General features: G+C 59.1%; 1 protein-coding gene across 5 annotated transcripts in view; it reads left to right on the top strand.

Moving 5' to 3' along the window:
- POC1A (POC1 centriolar protein A) overlaps positions 1-14,694 on the top strand; it is a 71,278-nt gene extending 56,584 nt beyond the window's left edge. For all 5 annotated transcript variants that reach the window (XM_027585763.1, XM_027585765.2, XM_027585761.2 and 2 more), the window contains one exon: positions 13,965-14,694. In XM_027585763.1, the coding sequence (XP_027441564.1) occupies positions 13,965-14,063 (99 nt within the window). In that variant the 3' untranslated portion in view covers positions 14,064-14,694. The remainder of the gene's footprint in view (positions 1-13,964) is intronic.
- Positions 14,695-23,879: the final 9,185 nt, after the last annotated feature.

Genomic DNA, 23,879 nt, shown 5'->3' with positions numbered 1-23,879 from the left:
CACACACACCCCTAGAGAGAACACACCTGTCATATGGCTACCATGGGTCACTGACCTGCTCTTCTCTTCCACACACACACACACACACACCCCTAGAGAGAACACACACCTGTCATATGGCTACCATGGGTCACTGACCTGCTCTTCTCTTCCTGAGAAAGTTGGCTCAACCTTAGAGGACTGTGAGGTCCAGAAAAAAAGCCCCAGCTGCTCTGGCCCAGCTTTGTCTCCTTCTGTCTGTGTAGATCTGAGTAGGCCTTGGGTTCCTCCTCTGTAGAGGGGAGCCTTTAGGCACTGCCCATCCGCCTATCCCATGGGGTAGGCAGCAGAGGTTGGCACCTCACGTGGGGCCGGGACTTCCCTTAGGGCCTTCTTTCCATGAGTTGCCTTCCTATCTCCCCTCCCTTTGAGGAAGGACTCCAGGGTGGGCCCTGTGGCTGCCAGGCCTGCCTGCTTGGGGATGGGCATTCAATGTGTATCCAGACAGAGGCTCGGACCTTTCCTCTCACGTTCTTGTGGGGGTGTGTCAGGTGATCTGGGCGACCCTTTCACAGATGCTAGAAAACTCACCAGTGAGGAGGGAGAGGCTGCTTTCCATAACTAGCCTTGCTGCACAAGCTCACCTCCTGCGTTGGCCCCCTTTGCTTCCTTTGCGACTCCTGACTGAGAGGTTTGGGTGGTGTCTGGGAGTTGCAGAGTCCCTGGATCTTCCTCAAGGGCAAGGGGTGGGGCGCTGAGGCGTGGACAGTACCCAGGAGCTGAGGGGGCTACGGCGAGGGGCCTGGGCCCAACAAATGGCTTGGCGGTTTTGCCTCAGAAGCCCACAGCAGAGTTATTTTCGACTCTAGTTTCACATCTTGCTGCTTTTTAAAAATACCAAACCATGAAATTCCTGCTCCAACTATGTTTTTTTATGGCACCCGTGCTTCAGGCTGGCCACAGCAATGCTGTGATGTCACGTTCAGGTTCCTGTGACTCACCAGGGGCCGCTGGGCTCCAGGACTAGAACATGCGTGCAGTGGGAAGCAGTCGGGGGCCGGCCCACCCAGCCCCGCTGGTTTGGGCCTCTGACATTTGAGTTTGTGAAATATCCAGGTTGTAACTCTGCTGATCTAACTCAACAAGGCTAAGGATTTTTGTCTGTGTGCTTTGAGGGGTTAGATAGAATGGCCTCTTTGTTTTGAGACATCCCGACCCTCCCCACCATGGTCCTGGCAGTTCCCTATTTGATGGGCTGCTTGGGTGAGGCACCTAGTTCCATGCTGGTAGGGAAGGTGGGAACGCAGGGCCTGCCTGACCACTCTCTGGGGCTCTCAGGATACCTCTTTCCTGGGCAGATGAACTGTTGTTTGTACAAACAGACTCTCGATTTTTAAGCAGTTGTGCCATTTTAGCTGGGGGCCAGCCCTCCCAGGTGCGCCGGGACCAAACTCGTCGGGAAGGTGTAGAGTGAAAGTCTCCTGCCCAGCCACCCCCACCCCCTGCCAGGACCCCTGTTTCTAGAGGGCACGCAGCCCTCAGAGACGGGCAGTGACCTGGGGTGGTGATTGCCGGTTGCCACCAACATGGGCCCTCTCTCCACATCAGCACCTCTGGCCACCTGGCCTACCTAGACCAGAGGGGATCTAGCTGTCGTCCTCTGTACAGACATTCAAGAGCTGCCCTTGGGCAAAGTCAAGTTCAGGACAGCCTGCGCTCCCGCCACTTGGGGTTTGGAGACAAGAGATTTGTTTTTCCTCTGTCAAGAGGCTGCTTCCTGGGGACCGGACACTCTGTGGTCTGTGTTAGAGGTGTACTTGGGGTCTGACTCTAGCCGGTTGCAGAGGGGCTGGGCCCTGGCCCTTCCCCAGCCCTGTTGCTCTTTTTGGCAGTGTATCCACAGGCTCCTCTGGCCTTGCAAAAAGCAAAAGCTGGTGCTGCTAGCGGCACTCAAAGGCAGGACAGGCTCGTGTTCATGAGTGCGTGGGGGGCTGCACAGCAGCTCCCTCTTCTCTGCTGTCTGCCGTCGTGGCCAAAGTACCCCTCCCCTCTCCAAAGAAGCTGCAGACTGAAAGCCCCCGCCCACCAGATGGGCTTGGGATGGCTGCAGTTACCTCGGGGGGGCCCCAGAATGTTCACGGTCCTAGGAGAGTTCTCCTGTGAGGCCCTGAGCCAGCTCGGCAGGGGGAGGGGGAGCGGGGGCTGGAGTGGGAAAATAGGGCCCATGCAGGGGCATCTCGTTCAGACTGACTCTGGGATTACTCTAGAGGAGGGAAGAAGGGGACTGTGGGTGGTTTGCTCGCGCTCTGCTGGGGACCCAGGGGCCCTCCAGGGAAGGGTGCTAATAAGCACTGGCCACATGAAGGGGCCTATGAGTGTTCCGGTTGTGACAGGGAGTCCCAAATTGGCCTACATGGCTCTGTGATGAACCAAGTCACAGCTGACCCTCTGTCCATTTGGCACTCTCCCAAATGAAGTGCCACTAGAACGGGCAGGGAGAGCTACAGTTGGACTGGCCACTCCCGTCCTCCTGCCCCGTGGAGGGCCCTCTCCGGGCCTGGACTGCCGGTACAGACCCTCTCGCTTGGCAGACGAAAAAAGGCAGAAAGATGCTTTCAACTCAGAGAGGCATGGCTTCTCGGGGAGCAGGTCCATGCCCCCCCCCCTTTCTGATTTGGGCCCAGCTGGTGGCTCCAGAAAACCATCCAAGATGAGAGGGTAGGTTTCCTACCACGGGCCAGTGGGTCCTTGGCAGGGCAGGGGAATCCTGTGAGCCCTTCTTCCCTGAGCTGGGCCTGTTGGGCTAGGGCTACCTCCTGCTTGCCAGGCGGTCCTGAGTCCTCCAACAAGCTACCTGACAGTCTGTCTGACTTGGGATGATGGTGTTTTATCAGGTTGTGGTAAATTAACTACCATATTGGATTACGGATTGTTGGAAAAGTCAACTTCCGAAGAAATGGAATGCAGAAGGTGGTCCGAGCCAAGGTTCACGCCCCATGCTTAGCCCTGTTTGGACTCACCCTGGAGTCAGAGTACAGCAGAGCCTGTCGCCGAGCAGTGATTGGCATCCTGCACCTTAGGCCCTGTCCCGGTTAGAACCTTGCCTCCCTGGTGGCCTGCCCAGGGCTGACAAAGGGATGAGCTTGAACTCAAGCCAGTGTGGGTGGGATATGCAGCTCAGATCTTCTGTCCTGGTGTGGGTAGCACCCCATGGATCCCAGGAGCATTCGGTTTTATGGATGGTGATGAGTGGACCCACTTTATACCTTTTCTTGTGGGGGTAAGTAGTAAGATGGAAAAGCCTGTGTTCATTTAAAAGGAGCTGCTTTTAAGCCGCAAGGAAGGTAAATTAGCCAAGATTCCTTAATCCCATGGCTAATCCACCAATAGAAAATAGTGTTTCATGTGCTTCCCGAAGAGAGCTAATCCTCAGTAGAGGTGGGGGCTGGGGGGCTGCAGAAACGTCAGAGAAATCCTATATCCCTGAGATAATGTGAAACAGAAACATGGACCTGTGGGCTCGAGGGACAAAGGCTCATTTTGTATTGTTAGCAGCAAACTGGGGGGTGAAAGGGGTTGGTTAAAAAGACAGTTGCTGAGCCCAGAGAGATTGAGAGGAATTTCTTCAGAAACACATTTTGTTGTGCATCAGCTGTGTGTGATCCTGGGCAAGTTAGTCTGTAAGACGTCAGCGTGAGAGGGAATTGCCCATTTCTTCCCCTCTGAAGTTCGGAGCTCAAAGCTGTTAGCCTTCATCAAATGAGGCCTGAGGTGGGAGGGGGAGGAAGTGGGTTGCTTCCTGGACTCCCACCCCACTCTGTGCACCCCCACATCCTGCTGAGGCCAGGGCCAGCTGACAGGGGCCCCTCTGGCCTACCTACCCTCCAATCCCTCCCCCACTGTCCCCTCGAGCCTGCCGGGTCCAAGGCCCAAGCTGTGGGAGGAGGGGTCCTCACTAGCCAGGCGGGCTCCAGGGGACCTGGGCTGGCTGGTGGAGGACCTGAATTCTCTGCATCTTGGTGGCACTCAGGGCCTGCATTTGTCCATCCCGAGCCCAGGGTGGCACCTACTATGTGCCAGGAGCTGTGCCTAGAAACAGGAAGACAGCGGTGAGCAAGAATAGACAAAACCCCCTGTCTTCGTGAAGCTGGCCTTCAGAGCGATGGAGGTCAACGGCTGTTGAGGGCCGGCATTTGCACCTTTGACTCCAAGACCACAGACCACGGGGCACTGGACAGAGGCTGGGGCAGAGAGGCAGAGTCTTGGCTGGCGGGGAGGGCAGGGCTCAGACCAGCAGCCACATTCCCAGGAAGCCATGCTGGCCCTTTCGGCCCCCGTTCACCCCTGACATATGGCAACTGGCTGGCCAGGGCACCATCCGCAAGACGGCCCTGCCTGTGCACACACGCACGTGCACACACACACACACACACACACAGACGTACGCCAGCAGACAAAGCTGGGGCTGGCAGGAGATGAGGTAGAGCTGTGCGGGCGCTGAGCCTGGCAGCCCCGCTTTGTTTTGATAACTCACAAGACCCCACAGCAAAGAGATTCCCCTTTTCTTGCATCTGTTTTAGATCTTTAAAATCTGAGTGAAGTCAAAACCATGCTACAGGGGAGATTAATTCCACATTTTTCCATCTTTGCTATGAAACCAAAGGAAAGTTAGACATTCTGTGCGGCACAGTCGAGACAGGGGCGTTGAGCCAATGGCCAACGCCAGGACGTTTCCCGCAGCCTGGCACCAACCAGGGTCCCCAGTGGTGTGGTTGGGCAGCTGTGCCCTCTCCCTAAGCCCCAGGACGCCTGGGACACTACCACCGGGAATCTGGCTTCTGGGTTGGGGGGAGGGGGTTGGGATGCCCCAGCCTCTGTGGGAGACCTCCTGGAGGAGCCCAAAGCAACCACAAGCCTGGAAGTGATTAAAAGGAACTTTCCGTCACAAGAGAACTTTAAGGAGCAGCCAGACCCCCACGTGCCCTGATGGCTCAGTCCCTACCAGGCCTGACCACAGGCTGCCTTCTTCTGGGCCCCATCAAGCCCCATCTGTGCCCGAGGCTCCCTGCAGCCCAGAGCTCAGCCGTGGCCCCTGTCAGGTGGGGAGCCATGTTGCCCACAGGATACCCCCACGTCCAGAGCGGGGGCCACATAAACATTAGCTGTTAATATGGTATGACAGTGGAGCCTGGAGAGATGCGTTGTACAGACGGGGAATCTGAAGCCTTGAGTCAGGTAACTTGCCCAGGGCAACTCAGCAAGTTAGTAGTCAAATTCGGATTTGAACCCAGGAAGGACAGCTCTGGAGCCTGTGCCCTTACCACACAGGACAAAGGTGGGGACTGGGGGTTACCGTGACAGCATTTTCTAAGGGCCCGCCCCAGTGCTATGGCCAGGACATCCTGGGAGGGGGGGAGCACAGGCACCAAGTGTGGGGCTGGGACCAGGAGGACTTCAGGGGGAAGAGGGTTGGAGTGGGGCTTTAGGTAGGTGGCCTTGGTCAGAGAGAGTGGTAGTAACAGGCAATGTGAGCCTTGAGTCCGACCTTTATCCCTGAGCTCCTGCACAGGAAAGGGACATGGCAGAAGCAGTGTGGAGGTGAAGGACCCAGGAGTCCCGGGAAGCTGAGGTGGAAGGTGGGGCCTAGGGTACCCGCCACTCGTTGAGGGCCCTGGGGCAGGGGTAGCCTGCCTGGATCCCGTGAGGACACTCCTCGAGCAGAGCCCTGACGTGAGGGCATTGCCCTGCCTGACTCAGCAGCCAGAAGGGTCGTGGACAGCATGATCCAGTCACGGGATTGGTTTCTTGCGCCCCGTCAGCCCTTCCTGCGGCCCCCACCCGCCCTAGCACCCTCCTGTGCTCACCACTCCCACTGCCCTCTCCCGGCCTTTGCCCCGTGCTGCCTCTGCCCTGCATACTTCCCTTCCCTCCCTCTGACCGTCTCCCCACTCCGCGGCCCTGGCACACGCCTCGTGTGGCACCCCCCACCCCAACCGCGTCACCCTCTTGCCTCACTGCCCGTCTTGCCCCCTTCAGACACCGATGGCTCGGTCTCCTGGCTTCCTGCTACACTGCCGTCCCAGGGCTGCTTTAGTTCCCCTCACCACCGTGCCCCGAGCCCAGCAGAGTGCTTGAGGGGGGCGTGTGGCCGGAGGTGAGCTCTCCCGCCCATGCCCCCTGTCCACCTCCGGGCCACCTGTCTTCCATGTTCCGGGGAGGCCCGGGAGGGGATGGTGACCATAAAAACCACCTAAGTGGGGCTCCATGCTCCACCCAGGGCACTACTGAGAGCACGAGGTGGACGTGGAGAAGTGCCCTGGCTGGGGAGGGGGCTGCAGGAGAGAAGGCTGGGACGGGGGAGTGCTGTGGGGAAGCCTAGAGCGCGGCCTCCGCGTGCGGGAGCCTTCTGTAGGGAACTGGCCGAATATCCGAGAGAGGCACATAGAATGGCTGGCTGGTCTCCCTCCGTCTTTCTCCCTTCTTCCAACATGTTACTCGCTGTTAGTCGTGGCCGAGCAGCTTCGCCGGAAGCCAGCCCAGACAGGACCGGTGCTAAGGCCACGCCAGTGCCTAGAAGCCCCCATGAGCCAGAGCCTCTTGTTGACGGCATGTGGCGGACCTGACACCCTGTACCCTGGTGGAGGAGCCGCTGCTGGAAGGGCCCTGGCTCAGGGGGTCTGCCCTGGGTCTGTGTTCTGAAGTGCCAGGTCACTCCCTTCCATTTCACGTCCAGCTGAGGCACCACTTGACCACGGTCAGTTCCCGACCCGAGCCTCTTCCCCAAGACTCACTCTGGAACCTGCTCTGAAAACCGGCCACTGAAACTTGCTCAGACCTGTGAGTGTGATAAGGCAGTGCCAGGGAATGGAGGCCTCCCTGTTCCTGTCCCTTTTTGGCTGAGGGCCCTGGGGCCCCTCCTCCACCTTCCTCGTGGCCACCACACTCTCTTCCCTGTTCAGTCACTCCAGACCAACCACACTGACCTCCTTGATAGTTCCAAGTGTGCCATAGTCTTCTGTGCCTCAGGGCCTTTGTACCTGCTGTAGCTGGTGTTTGAAACGTATTTCCGTCAGCCTGTCTTGTGTTGTCTCCTCACAGAGGCCTCCCGAGTCCTGGTCAGAGTTGGAGCTCTCCTTCCCAGGTCTGTCAGCCCCAGAGTAGGCAAGCCTTGTCAGGGGCCTGGACTTCACTTGGAGCTCACTCTCTGTGAACACATCCTGCTCCTTTTCTTGTCTTCTCCCCAAACACAAGTGTAAAGGGGATGAAAAAAGAGACCTGAAAAGGAGGTAGAAACGAGGACTAGGGGAAAGAGCTGAGGAAGAAAATGCAGGACGAGCCCGCCTCAAAAGGAAACCAGTCTGGGGAGAAACAAGAGGCCAGCAGGGCTGAAAGAAGGGGGAGGTCATGCCGTGAGGAAGTGGGAGGCCGGGAAGTAGGCAGAAGGGACAGAGGAGAAGCCCTGCGAGCCCAGGGAAAGCGCGATGGCGGAACTGGCAGGGAGAGTGGTCCCGAGAGGACTGCGCACTGCTCCGTGAGGCGAGCGGCACCTCCGAGGCTGGGGGATTCCTTCCCTCAGGGAGCACTGGACTTGGCCTCCTCCTCACGACGCCCGTGCAGAGCCCGCGGGAGCATCCTGGCTCCCCAGGCCTGGCTCCCAGCCCTCTCCAGCAGAGCGCGGTCAGGCAGAGGCCCTGCAAACGCACTTTGGCCTCTGGCAGTGCTACCGATGCCCGAGTCCCTGTCACACACCAGGAGTGGAGGCTGTCGCCTTGGCCACCTCAGAAGTCGGTGGAGATACACACCCCAAGCTCTGCCCCACGCAGGGCACCCAGACTGGCCCATCTGAGCCCTTGCTGGGCGTGGGGACAGGGTGGGAGCTGGCCTCTACTGTTCCAGCTGCCAGGCCCCGCAGCCTCGGGCAGCCATCAGAGACCTTGATGCCGGTCGGGAAAAGGCGTCTAAGGCAGTGAGGTATGGAGCCACGGTGTGTATGGAAATGTCCTTCGTGTTGTGTTGTCTCCCACTTGGAGCTGGGGGCCCTGGGTGCCAGACATGTGGCTGAGGACTGGCATTTTGGTGCCACTTCTTTGAGCATCACTCAAGTTGTTAGGGGACTAAAAATACAAGCCTGTCACTTTAAAATCGGTTATTTTTATACCCCACTCAGAAGGCCCTTCAGGGTGTTACATGAACCGTCTTACACATCTTGAACTGTGAGTGAGAGAAGCCGCTCGCCTGTTAATGTTGACTTGACAGGGGACAGATCAGTGTCTGCTGTCCCCTAGCAGTGAAATGAGGATTCGAATGAGATGCCCTTGTTCAGCCTCTCCCGGGAGGATTTTCCTCTGGAGATGCTTCCCCGCCCCCAGCCGGAGCTGGCCTCCCTCATGCTCTTGGCTTTGGTCCCCAACGCCTCCAGCACCCTCCTCCCTGCTGGGCCCCCTGCATTGGGCTGTCCCTTCCTTGTCACCCACTGAGGGGCCAGGCTGCTTTCCAGGGGGCTTCAGCAGTGTCCCTGGCATCATCGTGCCCCGGATTCTGTCTGGGGCCCAGGGGCTTGTGGGTCCACTGCTCTCCCCGCTCGTGTCCCCCACTCTACCCCCAGCAGTAAAGGTGATGTCAGCAATGCAAAATAGCCCTGCTGCTGGTTCGGGCCCCCTGCCGGCCCTCAGATGGGCCTCACACTTAACCTGTCCTGTCTGGAGCCCATTCTCCACCTTTCTTGCGGGCCGTCCTGTCCTGTGATAGGTCCTGTGTTCAGGGCCTCAGGGAATGTCCCTTCTCCCATCGGCCATCTGACTTACCACCAGGTGGTGGCAGTTCATACCTCGTGGGTATGTCTGGTTAGGCCGAACCACACTCATGCAGGCCCTCCCCAGAGCATCCCTGTGTGGCAGCCAGAGGGGTCTGCTCCCCACTCGGCCAAGGACTCCCAACACCATCCTGTGCTCTGAGGCTGAAGGCAAGGCCGCCTGGCATGGCTGCCCAGGCCCTGGCCCCATCTCCTGCTTCTGTGAGGCCCTTCCTCATTCCTGCACACGGACCTCCTTTGCTCCATCCCTACTGTTTGTTTCTTTCCCTGCCACCTCCGGGCTCCGTGCTCACTGATCCTTTGGCCCCAGCGCCCTTCTTGCTCACTTGCCTGGTGAACTCCTCCTTAGCCTTTGCTCACCCCTCCCTTCCTAGGGCCACTTTCCCAGCCCAGACCCCTCGGTTCTTCCCAGCATGCCCTGCTGCTCTGTCCTGCTGCTTAGTACTTGCCTCTGTACCGCGGTGTGCACCCTGCGGGCCCAGCCGAGGCTGTGTGTATCCTTGTCACCCTTGGTGACACAGGCCAGCCCAGGGGCTGCGCTCTGAGGAGTGCGTGAAGAGAGTCTGGGGCAAGGGTTTGCAAACTTCCGAAACAGTAAATATCAGGCTTTGTGGGCCAGAGGGTCTCTGTCACAACTCTGCAACCTGCTGGCCTCGTCAGAAAGCAGCCGTAGACGGTGCGCGAGCAGATGAGCATGACAGTGAAACCTTATTTACAAAAATGGGCGCCGAGCCGAGTGTGCCAGGCCTCAGTCTCGAGAAACAACAGAATATGTTCAACAGCAAGCAGGAATGTTTCTGAGGGCACTATTTCCCGTGACCAGGGCTGTGGCTTCCTGGAAATTGCCGGTGACAGCAGCAGAAGGTGGTTCAGAAACAAGCCCCCAGGTGAGTCTCTGACAGGTGTGACTTTGAGGATGAAACTTCTGGGTCTCTGTGACCTTGCCCCGTGAGGCTCCCCTGTGGCTGGCAGGTGAAGGCTGTGACCTTGGAAGTGGGTGGTGTTGGACAGGGGTGATGGTGTCCAGGCATGGGGTCTGAATTCTGCTTCCTGTCACTGTGGTTCAGGGGCAGAGTAGTCGAGCCCCGTGTTGTGAGGGGTGGGGCACCAGCAGGGAATTGGGTGAGTTCCATAGTGTGTTGGGGAACTGATCACTTGTGCTGAGTGACATGGCACCCTGGTGAAAGAAAGCATCTAAAATTCAAGTGTTCGGGTACTTTCTCATCACGTATCTACTAAAAGGTTCTTGTTGGTATGTCCCTTTTATCCATAGAACATTGCCTTTTTGTAGCCAAAATTGTGACTTTCGTGATAATTCAGTCAGGTGAGAGACTGCTGTATGGGGTTTGGGGGCATCTGAGGCCTGGGAACCACCTCTGAGGGTGGCCCAATGGTGTGAGGGGGCTGCTGGGTGACCCTGGGGGGTGGTCCCTTCCCACTGCTTCTGCTCATTTAATCTGGAGCCACCTGGCCAGGTGACCTGGACAGGACAGAAGGTGGCTGCTGGTGGGTAAGAATAGAGATCCACAGGTTCCTCCTCAGGCTACCTGAGTTTGGGCATTGGGTGGGGGACACAGGCCTCCTGGGGTTACATGGCGAGTAGCCCTCGGGCATGGCTGGAGCAGGTGGGGAGGAATAAGTGCATGATGGGGACAGAGCCAAGGTGCAGCTCCCAGTGCCTTAGTGCAAACTCTGAAGCCGGGCCACCGCAGTTCACGGCCCTGGCCAGTCATTTATAAGCTATGGGACTTTAGGCAAGTTGCTTAATAGCACTGTGGCTTGGTTTCCTCATGTGAAAAATGGGGATGACGAGGGCTCCCGCCCTGAAGGATTGTTGAAGAGCGCTTGGCGTATCATGAGCACTCCGTGAACGTCAGCTGCCAGGAACAGCCCCTGGAGCAGAGTGTGTCAAAAATCATCAGGATGACCGCCCCCTCCCCCCTCCCTAGAGCCGGTCCTGGCTCTGCCCACCAGTCTCCCTTTGAGTCTGAGCTCCACACCCCAATTACAGAGGGGACTCTAGAGTAAGCTGCCCGGATGGCACAAGGCCCAGGGAGAGGGAATGAGTTGCCTGGTTTCTCCAAGGTCCACAGACAGAAGGGACCTTTCTGGAGGAGTTTGGACCCCAGCATGCAGGAGGCCTAGGAGATGGGTCACCTTGCCCAGACAGGTCTGCCCAGCAGCCAGAACCCTGGCCTTCTCAGCCCTTTCTCCACTCTTCCTTTGCCCTGCTGGAAAGGCAGAGGCCACAGGCACCCAGGTCAGGCAGGGCTGCTTCCCTCATTGGCATCTGCCACCAGACCCAGCCTGCACCTCCTTGGGGACTTAGAAGCTGTGGGACTTATGAGGGGGAGAGGCTGGGACCAGACCTCTGGCCCACCGTTCCTCTGCACAGAGAAAGGTAAGGGGCCATGTGGGCCCAGGGCTGCTTGCAGGGCCAGCTCTCATTTGCCCCGAGCGAAAGGAGGGTGAGAAGGTGGCGGGGGGTGGGGGCTCGGTGTCTGGAAGACGAGCTGTTTGCTTCAGTAGTGCTCCTCCCCACCCTCTTGTCTCTGGGCCCCCTGTGGCAGGACCCGGAGCACAAGGCAGGGTGAGCAGCCTGCTCGGCGTGGCCCTGGGCAGCCGGAGGAACGGACTACCGCCTCTGCCTTCTGGACGCTGAGGCAGCACGTATTTACTGAGGCTTGCTTGTGTGCCTGACACTTGGTGCGGGGATGTTGCTCTGAACCAGCAGGTGAAGGTCACACTGTGAACAGGGTCACGCAGTACGGCTCGGAATCAGTCCTTGCTGGGGATGCCCTCGCCTGCCTGTGTGCTATCCCAGGTGCTTTCCCCTTCCCCCTGTAGGCCCCAGCAGCCAGGAGGCAGGGTGGCACCATGGTGGCCTGGGCTGAGTCCCTGCAGATGGCCCGCCTGCCCTCTTACTGTCTGTACCGCCAGCCCTGAGTGTGTTGGACCTCTGCTCCTCAAGTGCCCCAAAGGCAGCCATTCCGTCGCAGGGGAGACCTTTTCCCTGGTGTAGGGAAGGCACATCAGTAAAATTAGGCATTGGGATTTCTAGGTTTCACTTTACCTTGAGAGACACCATTTTCCACAAAAACGACGCCCCATGCTTTTATTAGAGTAGGACTATTAAGGAAAACTTGTGGAGCAGAGAACGCCGGACAACGTTCTAATGTACAGATACCCAAAACTTGTCCCCCTCTTCCCGGCCCATCCGTCCGGCTCAGACGGGGGTCGGGCGGGATCAAATATGAGCACGAAGAGCCTGGTGGACCTCATCCCTGGATGGTGGCTGCCACTCAGCATCTTGGCAGAGTGTGCTGGGGGTGTGGGGGAGAGGGGAAGTAGAGACCAAACAAGAGATGATGACTCTTCCAGAGCGTTTCGCAGCTGGAAAAGGGGAGAAGCCGGAGAACAGCAGGGAGAAGGAGGAGCTGCAGATTTGAGGAGCAGTGGACTTTAAGCTTTTTTGTCTATAACATGCCATGAAGCACCCCCTCAAAGCTCCCAAAGGAAGGGCCCACAACCGGGCTGGCACCCTCCTTCTGGGGGGGCTGCATATGAAACAGGTGTGTGCATTTATGCTTAAAGAAATGTAATATGGACAAATGGCCATATTTCTACCAAGCTGAAGCATAGGACCCCTGTGGAACTAAGTGGAGGCCTCGTGAAATGTGTGGCAGCCCTGGTATTGACACTGGCCCAGGACCCACTGCCTCCACATTTCAGACTTTGGTCCCTGTGAAAAGTTAAAAGGGGCGGGGCGGGGGTGGGCAAAGAGGAAAAGCCGGCCGGCTCCCCCACTGTGGCCTGGAGTCCGGGGCCCTCGGAAAAAGTCTGGATGAGGAATGATGTTGGAGTTTGGCTCAGCGCGCGTTTCACAGCCGCCAGTGGAAACTTCCAGGAATGCTGCTCTGGGCCAGCCAGGGGCTGTTTCCGCCGCCACTTTTACGAGGTACAGACCATCCCCCCCCCCCCCCAACGCGGCTCCTGGCCAGCACAGGGGGAGTGTGACTATCTCCTTCAGCCCAGCCCTGCCTCTCAGGGTGCAGTACACCTTTTCAGGCTCAGGCCTGTACCCCAGGGTTCAGAGCCCCTGCAGCCCAGGCCGGCTCACTTCGAAAGGGCCAGCCGCCAGGAGGAGTAGCCGACATCCGTGCGGGATGCTGTGAGAATTTACAGCAGCCTGAGAGGGGAAACTCCCTCCCAGAATGTTTCAGTGTTTTATTAAATGTATGAAAGGAAAGTTTCCTTTTCACTGGACGAAGGCCCAGAGCCTCCTTGGAGCCTCAGGGAAGGTGGCAAAACCTCTTGGGAAAGCCTACAGACAAATGGGTAAAATTAATAGAAAGTATTGTTTCTTAATCTGACCCCTTCCTGCTGGCTGTAGGCTGCACCACACAGGGACCAAGCCTGCCTCATTCGTGGTGGACTTACCCCGTGCCTGGTGCGGGCCTGGCACGCACAGGCTCTCACCCAGCCCTCGAGGAGGAGGTGAAGCAGAGCTCAGCCGTCATGGCCAGCATGGGGCAGGCTGGGCGAGGGCTGGGGTTGGCCGTGGGACTGGTGGGCAGGCCCTGGGCGGGGAGTCCTTGAGGGCAGTGGGCCAGCTGCTCTGTGGGGAGCACACGGGCTCCCAGACAGCACCACCCCTCTGCCAGCACTCTGTCCAAAGCCAGAGAAGGTGGGCGGGTTTTTTGCAGCCTTGCCCAGCAGCCATGTCTGCGAGACTGGCCCTGGCCCATGAGGCACATGCAGCCCCGGCAGCTGGGGGCATTTGGCAAGCCAGACGGCTAGGTCCCCAGGTCAGCCATGCTGGGTATGCGGGAGAGGCCAGGGAGCCCAAGGGCTCAGCCTCTGGAAGCCAACATGATGACAAGCGTTGCCAGCATGGGTCAAGCTAAGAAGTGCTGGCCACCATCCTGAGTCACCTCCTAGTCTCCAGGACTCCCGTGAGCTTGGCCTTGTCCTTCCATGACAGGCAAGAAGGGGCTCAGAGACGGAGTTAGGGCCTAACTCCCAGAGGGCATATTCCTGCAGTGGTCCTCACTGGACAGGCAGAGGCCCTCCTAGGCTCAGGGGCGCTCACTCATCTCCCAGCTGAGGGGAGCCCCAGGGCAGCCCTGTAGCCCCTCCATCCTCTGAAGCCTGACCACCATTTATTTTGCAGACGGTCTCCATCCTGGAGCAGCGGCTGACGCTGACGGAAGACAAGCTGAAGCAGTGTCTGGAGAACCAGCAGCTAATCATGCAGAGAACGACATCGTGATCAGGGGAGCAAGAATCAAGAGCTCGCTCGATTTTGGGTGGTGGCAGGCCGGGGATTTGTACTATGGGACTTGGGTCAATAAATGAAGGGGATTCAGCCCTGTGGGACTCACATCCGTCCCCGAGCCCCCGAGGTTATGCCCTTCTGTCCCCACCTGCTCTCTGCCCCCGGAGGCTCGCCACCTGCCAGTGGAAGGCCCCCGTGGGCGGGGCCCGCATACGCAGAGTGGACTACGTTTGGTTTAACCTGAAGGAGTCACTTGAAAATGTTTGCTACCTCGGAGTCCTGATGGGCCCGAAGATCGCAGCTCCCCCTGGGAGAGGTAGCCCCAGGCTGCCTCAACGGGGGTTTGACCCCCTCTCTGCCCCATGCCTGGCTCTTCCCGCCCACGGCAGCTTAGCAGTGGGCTGCCCATCGGATGGGTGCGCCAGGAGTTTTCTCTAAATCTGACAAAAGGCCCAATGTGGGCGCATCCGAGTCAGGTTTGTCCAGGAGCAAGCACTCGAGGGTTGGGGGGTGGTTCTGCAGTGTGGCCTTGATTCCTGCTCCACCTGTGTTCACTGGGGCCCTGTGCCTTCCACCTCTGTATGCATGAGGGTGAAGGAATCTGAAATTAAAATGGCCTTTATTGAGCTTGTCATAAAAGTGGGTTGTTGAGTGAGACCTCATCAGTCGTCCCCCCAACCCCCGGGCCCGTAACGGGAGAATGAAAGGAGTGGCTTTGGGGGGCCCTGCCAGGTCACCCTGGGCATTCTGGACACTCTCACTGCATCTGGGAACTGGGGGGGGCCAGGACAGCCAGCGCCCCTGCACAGCACCCCCCTCCCCCCCGGCTGGCCCCAGCTGGCGTCGTCGACTGGGTCCTGGAGGACTCAGGCACCTGCATTTCCACTTAACTCCTGAGGGTCCCCCACGGGCTCCTCCGCATGCACCCGTGCAGGGAGAGCCAGCCCAGTGTTCTCCACGTGTCTGGGTGCTGTCCGTGCCTTCAGCATTTGGCTTCTTCGGGCCCAGCCAGCCAGGGAGGTATTTATCCTTCAGCAGACCTGCCCAGCCCTGGGGGGCCAGGGGCACCGTGTTAGATGTTCTCGGGAGCTTGTCAGTACCATGCAGCCGATGAGCTTCCCAGCCTCTGCGGCTTCCAGGTGGGAGCAGAGCCTGAAGGCCTAGGAGCTGGGGCCGACACGGAGGCAGCCTCTGGGGAGCCCTGATGAATGGCGGGAATGGGGAAGCGGTCTCCTCCAGCTGGTGGGGGAAAAGCTGCGCACAGTCCAGGGTCAGGCTTCAGACTCTGCCTTTGGCCAGGTGTGTCGCCTCGGCTTGGTGACATAACCTCTCTGAGCCTCAGGTTCTTGTTTTAGGCGGAGCTGGTAGGCATCTCTCCAGGTGGTTAGGAAGTAGGCACACGCCCCGTGAGCTGAGTGGGGAAGAGGCTGCTGGCTCAGGCTCTTCCGGGGGTTTCCCCCGGGGACCTGCCGAGGCCTCCCACGTGGCCCCGCGTGTGCAGAAGAGCTGGGCAGGCCTGCGGGTCTGAATTGGCAGGTAAGGCGGTCAGATGCCTCGGGAGGTCAGGGGCTCCCCCTCTGTAAAGGCTTTTAGGGAGTCTGGGCAACGCTAAGTGAGCCTGCTCGGGATGCAGCCTGTGGGGCCGACTTCGTCATCCCCTCCCGTGCTGGCTGACCTGAGGTAGCTTCCAGACCTGAAGCTGGAGGGCCCCGTGTTGGGGCTCTGGTGGTCACCTGCAGAGACACAGATGGTGCCCCTAATGGGACGGCGGGACAGGAACCATGTCTCCAGGCATCGTATGGCAACTTGCTCTCGGGCCAGACCAGGGTTACCATCTCCCCGCCTTCAGTGGACACGAGGATTGAGTTGTGAACTTCTCTGTGAAGAAAATGTGGGTTGAGAGCCTGCTAGGGATTCAGGAAATGGCCTGGGGTGTAGTCTCTGTCCCTGGAAGCCCACCCTGGTTAGGCAGCCCCCCCACCACACACGGATCTGCGTGCTCTGAGACAGCCCACCCTGGGCTCTCCCACGTGGAGGCAGCCACGGGCCCTCTGAGAAGCAAGGCCCTCCTGAGGGGTTTCCTGCACACTCAAGCACCTGCCTTGATGGAGCCGCCAGCCAGACCCGGATTTGGGGGGAAGATGGTTCTTGGAGAGCTGTGCTTGTCTTTGAAACACCATGGAAACCCACCCCCTCTAAGCCTGAGGGTCAGTGTGTGACACCCAGAAGGCAGAGCTATGAAGGGGCCAGGTTCTTCCCCAAAGAGTTCCTTTTCTTGCTCATGTGGGGCCTGACTTGGGACCTTACTGCACTGAGTGAGGATCTAGGGGCCCAGATTGTTCCTGAGAGAAAGGGGACCTTAGGGGACCCTAAGGTGCTCTGACCCCCCACCACCCACCCTGTGAAGGTGCTACAGGACCCCGCCCTGGGCAACACCGGGCTGGTCGGCTATGGGGGCCCTCACAAGCGAGAGAGGAGTATAGGGCCTGGGTGGGCTTGAGGTGGCGTGGCAAGGTTGGGGGCCACGTGACAGGGCCTCTCTGGTGGTGTCTCCCTTTCAGCCCTTGCCGGCAGCTCCCCTGTAGTAGGGGCTCTTACCAGTCCTCCTGCTGGTGCTGCCAAGCTCAAAAGCAGCCTTCTGGAAATGCAAATGCCTCTGCTCAGCCACCGTCTTTCCTGATTGTGGATTTTGATAACTGAGCTCCGAAAAAAGCCCAGTTGCAAGCATCTCTCTCTTTCTCTCTCTCTCTCTCTCTTTTTTTTTTTTTTTTGCTAGGAAGGTGAGGTGAGGTTAGGGGATTTTGTTAGGAGGTATATTTCAGTGGCAATTCCCACCGCCCCCTCCTCTTGTGGCCCAGTTTTCCTAACGTGAACTTAAAGAACAGGTGTCAGTGATTGGTGATTTTTTTTTTTAAGACTTTATTTATTTTGAGAGAGAGAGAGCGAGAGCATGATTTGGGGGAGAGGCAGACTTCCTGCTGAGCAGGGAGCCCGATGAGGGACTCGATCCCAGCACCCTGGGATCATGACCTGAGCCGGAGGCAGACCCTTAACTGACTGAGCCACCCAGGCGCCCCTGATTGGTGATTTAAATTGCGACCCCCCCACCTACCTTTCCCAGATTCTTGGGGTTCCAGGATGAACCTGTACTTCTGCCAGAGACACTGAGGGAGGCCCCTCAGGCCAGCTGGATGACTGAACCAGCAAGTGGCACCTGAGTCCCGTTGCCACCTGTGGCAAGCCCACTCCCCTGTCATTCCTGAGTCTCCGCTCCCCACGAGCTCCTGACAGACCAGCCAGCCTGACAGGCCACCAAGAGGGCGGAGCAGTGGAGTCAGGGGTTCGCTCTGGGAGTCGGGGGCCCCTGACCCGCTGCCCGAGTCCAAATGCTGGCTCTGCCACCTGCTGGCTCTGTGATCTCAGACGAGTTCCCGAAGCCTGGGGAGCGTCCATCTGTAAGATGGTGTCGGTCTAAGCGGGCGCATGAAGCGCTCAGAGCAGTGACGGGCACAGAGCGCGAGCGTGGTCCTTGTGTGACCCGCCCCCCACAGCCTGGGGTGCTGTCACTTCCGGCAGGTCAGGCCCCTTCCCCGGAAGTTGGTCCATGCGTCCATGTGCTGATGGTCCCAGGGTCCCGCTGGTTCTGGAACTCTAGGTGGCTGGAGTTAGGATCTCTTGATGCTGTGGGCCCTGCCCTGAGCATCCCCAGGGGTGCAGAGGGATTTGGGCTGGCCGGCGGGGGTGGAGGGGCTCAGGGCAGCCCCTCCCCACCCGAGAGGCAGGCACTCTAAGGCCACCTATTCTGCTGTCACCAAGGCCGCCACCAGGGCCGGCACGGGCTAGAGGGTGGGTGTTTGTGATTACCCGGAATCCCGGAAACCCAGCCCACTGAGCAAGCGAGAGCATGGTGAGTCACACTGGCCCTGTTGTCCTGGCTCCCTGTCATTAACCTCATTTTCCTAAATGATTTGCTCAAGATGGGCCCCTGATGGCTCCCGCCTTAATTGGTGTGTGGCCATTTAGGGGGGCCAGAAATCCCCCCGGGACTTCTCACTGAGCACCCCCTGCTCCACGCCACCCACCCCGGGCTGCTGACGAGGAACCCCCTTGCCAGGGCAGCAGTGGCAGGCTGGTGGTGGCCCGGTGGCCCAGGACACCAGGCCCTGGCGCTAGCCCACCCCAGCCAGGAGGCCGTGGTGGCCTAGGCTCACTGGCTTGGCCACTCTGGGGAAGTCTTTTAGAGGCTTTGCCCCTGACTCCCTACTGAGGAGGGCCCAGCCTGTGCTCAAGATAGGACTGGAGCCAAGCCAGGGAGACTGGGGCGAAGCCATTAGGAAGTTCATGCCAACCCCTCTTGGGGCTGGGAGCTGCCGTGTGCACTCTCCCAAGAACCTATTTATAGAGCAAGGCCAAGGAGTGCTTTCACTTTAGGTGAGGCCACCTTGAGCCCCATCTGCCTGGGAGTGCTTTCTGGCTGCAGGAATGCCGCCCCCCCCCCCCCCCGACCTCCATTCTCTTACCACCTATGAGAGATCTGAGCGCCGGGCATAGGGAACCTGGGCGGGAGAGGAAGTCATGTTCTACAGTAGCTTCCCTTCCTCGGCCCTAAGCTTCTCCGTCAGGCACAGTGTGTGGGACCTGGGTACCCGGTAGGTAGGGGGCTGGCCTGCAGGAGCCAGGGCCCACACTCTGCATCCCGACGTCAGCCCTGGTCCATCTCCATTCTCCTCCCACCGGGTGCTTGGACTCAGCTTTGGAATCAGGACTGCCTTTGGAGCCAGGGATGTCCCTCAGTGCTGAGCGCTGAGGGCCCATGTTTATCCAGTCCATGTCACTCTCCTGGTCTCAGGCCTGGCCCAGGGCACATGCGCCCCACTGATGCTCTGCTCAACTGGCCTCTTGCAGACCTTTTCCCCGGGCAGGTCTCTCTAGAACCACCTAGTTCTAGAAGAACCGTGATGCCCCACCCCACCTCTGCACTGGGCCCCTTAAACCCTGACCGCACCCAAAGACATGTCCTCCTGCCCGTTGTGCCCCCCACTCCCAGCTCACCTCCCAGAATCTTCCTCCTGTGACAACTGCTCCTGGATTGGCTCCTCAGAAGCCTCGAAAACTGGGAGCCAGAGAAGCGGTGTAATTAGTCCTCCCAGACCCTCCAGGCAGCCTCTCACATGTGCCTGCTAACGGGAAACAGAAGGTGCTTTCTGTCGCAGAGGCCTGGGCCAGCCCATGTCTGGGCGGCTGCCATGGACTTCTTAGCTCAAACTGTGAAGCTGACCTTTGATCCTGGGTTGCCCTGGTCCTGGGGTTGGGTCTAGCACCCCTGGTAGTTAGGGTGTGTTTGAGAGCCATTTGTGAGACCCCACAAGGATGCCCATGCCTTTTGAGAGGTATGCTAAAGTTTCCCATTGGGGGATAAATGCCTCTGGTTTGGGGTAGCCTCAGCTGTATAGGCCCCTCCGGTGAGGGATGGGAGCCTCAGGCTTATGCAAGTCAGGTGAGGGTCCTCTCAACCTCCCCCAGAAGCTTGGGCCTGCCTACCGTCCCAGAGCTCGCCCCCCAGGGAGTCAGAACCTGCCGAGATGCCTGATCGGTGTCTGTCTGGTCCCCCACTTCTGCTCTCATCCTACCGCATCTGTTCTCATCAGAGTGGCCAGGGGCTGCTAAGCTATCGGGGTAAAAAGTAATAAACAATAAAGAGAGAAATGGTAAGATAGCTCATGCCATCCCTGCTCAACCGCTGCCAGCGGTTCCCCAGCCTCTTCAACAGCAATGGAGGCCTCAGTGCGTACCATGGCCGTGAGGCCCTACTCAATCCTGCCTGGCCCCCACCCCGTCTCTTGCCACGCTCCACCCTCCGCTCCTGCCCCTCCAGCCACAGCAGCCTCCTCACTGTTCCTTGGCCACACCAGGCACATTCCAGCCCCAGGGCCTTTGCACCCACTGTTCCTGCTGCCAGGAATGCTCCGACTTCACCTCTCTGTGCCTCAGCCGCCTCATCCATAACATGGGATGGGGGCAGGAGTGGCCTCATAGGGCTGCTGGGAAGATTCACTGAGACAATTCATGCAAAGCTCTAAGAGCAGGCCTTGTCCTTGCTGGGCTCCAGTCCATAGCCTGGGGAAGGGGCTGGAGGTGGAGGCTGAAGGGCTCGGCTCCTGGCATCGGAGTCCTGCAGGTGGGCCAGCTGGAAACCTGGGGCTCAAAAACCAGTGCTTCCAGGGGAGGAGGTAATCCATTGTACCCTGCAAGGCCCCAAGACTCTGCTCCCTAACCACCATGGATGGGCCTCTCACTGGACACCCCCCCGACACACACGTCAAAATGGCCTCCTACACAGCCTTTTCCTAACGAGGAAAGGCCAATCCAGGTGCCCAGGCACGGCCCCTACCTGACTGGGAGGGGAGGTGGGGCAGCCAACCTACATGCCAGGCCTCCCTGCCCACCCACTAGCCAAGAGGGGCAAAGGTGGGGGTCAGGGCAGAAAGGTCAGTGGCCTTGCTCACCCCAGGGCTCTCTGGTGGCATGGGGGAAGCTCCTTACACCAGCTCCACGAGGGGCTGGATCCGAGCGAGCGTGTCGCTCCTGGCCGGCCGTCTAGCTGTGAAGGGGCTTCCTTATGCCCCCGGGGCTCCGCCCACCCAGCTGGGTCTGTCTTGCCCCTAATGGCTCAGAACCCCAAGCCAAGCAGGGCTAGGAGGCTGGGGCTTTTTCCACCTGAAAGAGAGGAGCAGGCCCTCTGAGGGTCTCTCCCACCAAGGCCCCAGTGGACTGGTGGCCTGGGGGCCCCCTAGAGGGGCCTGGGAGCCTGGCAGCCCACCTCTTGGGTGGGGGGTGGGCACCAGGACTTCGGGGGATAAAGTCTCCTCCTCTTGCTGCTCTCACCCTCCCCCCCTCCTCCTCCTCCACACATGTTTCCAATCCTCTCCCAGGTCCCCCTCCCCCGGCCCAGCCCCTTCCCGTTTCCTCTCCAAGGCATCTACTCGCATGTGGAACTCATTAGGAGACCCTCAGGGCTCGTAACCCAACTCTGGCCTGGGCTTGGAGAGGGGGCCCTACCCGTGGCTCCCATGCTGAGACACGGAAGCCTCCGCATCCACCCTGCCCTGCCCTGTGCAGCTTCGAGCTAGAGGCCACCAGAGCTGGTTAGGGCCGAGGGCTGGCGGCTGCTGGCTGGGGGAAGCACGGCTGTGCGTATGGCTTACCTCCACCCTCTCCAGGCTGCCCCCCACCCCCTGTGCCCATGTGTCGTCCTCACCTCCCCCCCAGGCTAGCTTCTGATCCCATGGGGATGGCTGGACCTGCGGTGGAAAATAGACCGCAGGGTCCTCCAGCAGGCCGGAAAAGTGTGGGGTTCTGAGTGATCACCTTGATGAGCCTCAGCTTCCCATCTGAAGATGGAAGGACAGTCCAGGGAAGAGAATGTGGTGTGAAAAGCCACTGGGCAACGTACGGCCACTTTCTCCCTTGAAGGACACACTGAAGGCATCGTCCCATGAGCTGATAGTGGAGGTTATGCCAGAAACTGAGGCTGTGGTCTCCAGCGCTTTTGGTGGTTTTTTTAAAAGATTTTTATTTATTTATTTATTTATCTATCTATCTATCTATCTATTTATTTATTTATTTGAGAGGGGGTGGGGAGACCAGAGGGAGAGGGACAAGCAGACACCGCACTAAGTGTGGAGCCCAACAGGGGCTTGTTCCCACAACCCTGAGATCATGACTCAAGCTGAAATCAAGAGTTGGACACCTAACGGACTGAGCCACCCAGGTGCCCCTGTGGTCTCCAGAGTTTGGGAAATGCCAGATGAACAAAATAAACCCAGCTAGATCCTGGCAGGATTTGTCAGAGCCTTTAACACACTTCTATGCTATGCAGTTTGGGCCACAGAGCTCATAGTGTTTTCCAGACATTTGACCACACAACTTTTTTTTTTTCTTAAGATTTATTTATTTGACACACAGAGAGAGAGAGAGAGCACAAGCAGGGGGAGTAGCAGGCAGAGGGAGAAGCAGGCTCCCCACTGAACAAGGAATCCGATGTGGGACTTGATCCCAGGACCCTGAGATCATGACCTGAGACGAAGGCAGCCGCTTAACTGACTGAGCCACCCAGGTGCCCCACATAACCTTTTTTATGGAGGTGTACTGGGCAGGCCCAGTGTTCCATGGATCCCACTTTGGACAATGCTACAGGAAAAGCCCTGAGGAGGCGGGAGGTCTGGGTCAAAGCCCCCGGATGGGAAAGGCTCTCTGAGTTCAGAGCAGGGGCTGTTGTCTGCTAAGTCTGAGCAAAAGGTGGGAACTGAATGAGGGTGACAGCTAAGGAAGGGTGAACAGAAGACAGCAGGGGGCTGGTGTGGCCAAGGCTTGGAGGGAGGACCGTGTTTGAGCCATGTGGGGGTCCTGATGACGCTGATTCCCTCCCCACCCGTCATCATGGGGGGGCCCGGCAGGTGGGTGGGCAGGCGTGGCTGCAGAGTCAAAGGCATGAGGCTGGTGGGCAGGGCCTTGCCCCGCGGGATGGGACCTGCACGGGCAGGCCCCAGGTGTGGGAGTGTCCAGGCCACCGCCCCCACCACATCAGCCTCAGGACAGGGCAGCCACCAGCGCCAGGTCCAGCAGAGGTGCTCCGTCTCCTCGGTCTCTGTTTCACCTCCCTATTGGGGTCAGCCTCTCTGCCCGGAGCCCATTCTGCTCATAGTCCCTGGCACAGCTGCCGCAGGCCCCCTTCTCATCCCTCTGCTCCAGGAAGCCTTCCCTTGGGGGTCCTCGCCTGCCCCCAGGGCCCTCACCCCACTGTCCGGGCACAAGAGGGTTGAGCCAGGGGATATGTGCTCAGCCCTGGGCTGGGCCCCTCAGTGGTGGGCTCCCTCCTGCCTCATAGTGGTTGGCATGGTCTAGTGCATGCCCGCTTTATAAAGGAGGACACTGAGGCCCTGAGAGGGGAGGCTGGTGGTGGAATCAGGATTGGAACCAGGTCTCTGGGTCAGGCCCCCCAGTCTCCACCCACCACCCCTCCTCTCACTCCTGCCCTGTCCCAACACACATGGCTCACTCACGCCTTGGGTCCTGCTTGGAGCCCTAGGAGTCAGAGTCCATTAGATTCCTCTCTCCCCGAGACCCTAGTCTTTGCAGGGATGGATTCTGCCAGGTCTTGGGGCATGTGCCCCTGTGGCAGGAGACGGGAGGTGTAGGGCCAGGCTGGGAAGGGGAGTCCTCTAGACCGTGTCCTGGTGCTGCCACGGGGCGCCACTCTACCTGGGAGCACGGCACGTCTAGCCCAGGCAGCCGGACGACTGAGCCCCCGTGGGGTGGCGCTGGGCGCTGAGGCCTCAACCCCGCAACCTCGCGCCTGGCCCAGGCCAGCTGGCTCCCAGGCCATTTCCCCCGGCCTCATCATGCTCATGGGGTCACCGTCTCTGTCACCACCAATGCCTCGTACGAGGGATTCCTGAAAAACAGGGCTGTGTGGGCCGGTAGGGAGGGAAGCCGACAGGCCCAGGCGGCAGGCAGATACTAATGAGGCAATTAGGCCTGGCAGCTACAGAGAGACCTAGCAGTCTCCACCCCTCGGCCCACCCGAAGCAGACCCAGCCCAGGCCCCTGGCCCTTCCGCCCCGCCAGGTACCCTGGGAATTCCCAGCCTCCCCCACCCTCTCAGCCTCAGAGGTTGGGCCGGCTTTACTGTCAGGGGCCCGCCGCTGCGGGCTCTCCCGATCGAAAAACCATAGGCTGGATCAGCAAAGCAGAACGAGGACACACGCACCCACTCCTGACTCCATCACTACTTCCTGCCTGGGCTCTGGC

This window comes from Zalophus californianus, chromosome 1, assembly GCF_009762305.2.
Source record: "Zalophus californianus isolate mZalCal1 chromosome 1, mZalCal1.pri.v2, whole genome shotgun sequence".
Taxonomy (NCBI): domain Eukaryota; kingdom Metazoa; phylum Chordata; class Mammalia; order Carnivora; family Otariidae; genus Zalophus; species Zalophus californianus.
The sequence above is the reverse complement of the archived record's forward strand: the minus strand, read 5'-3'. Positions and strand labels throughout refer to the sequence as shown.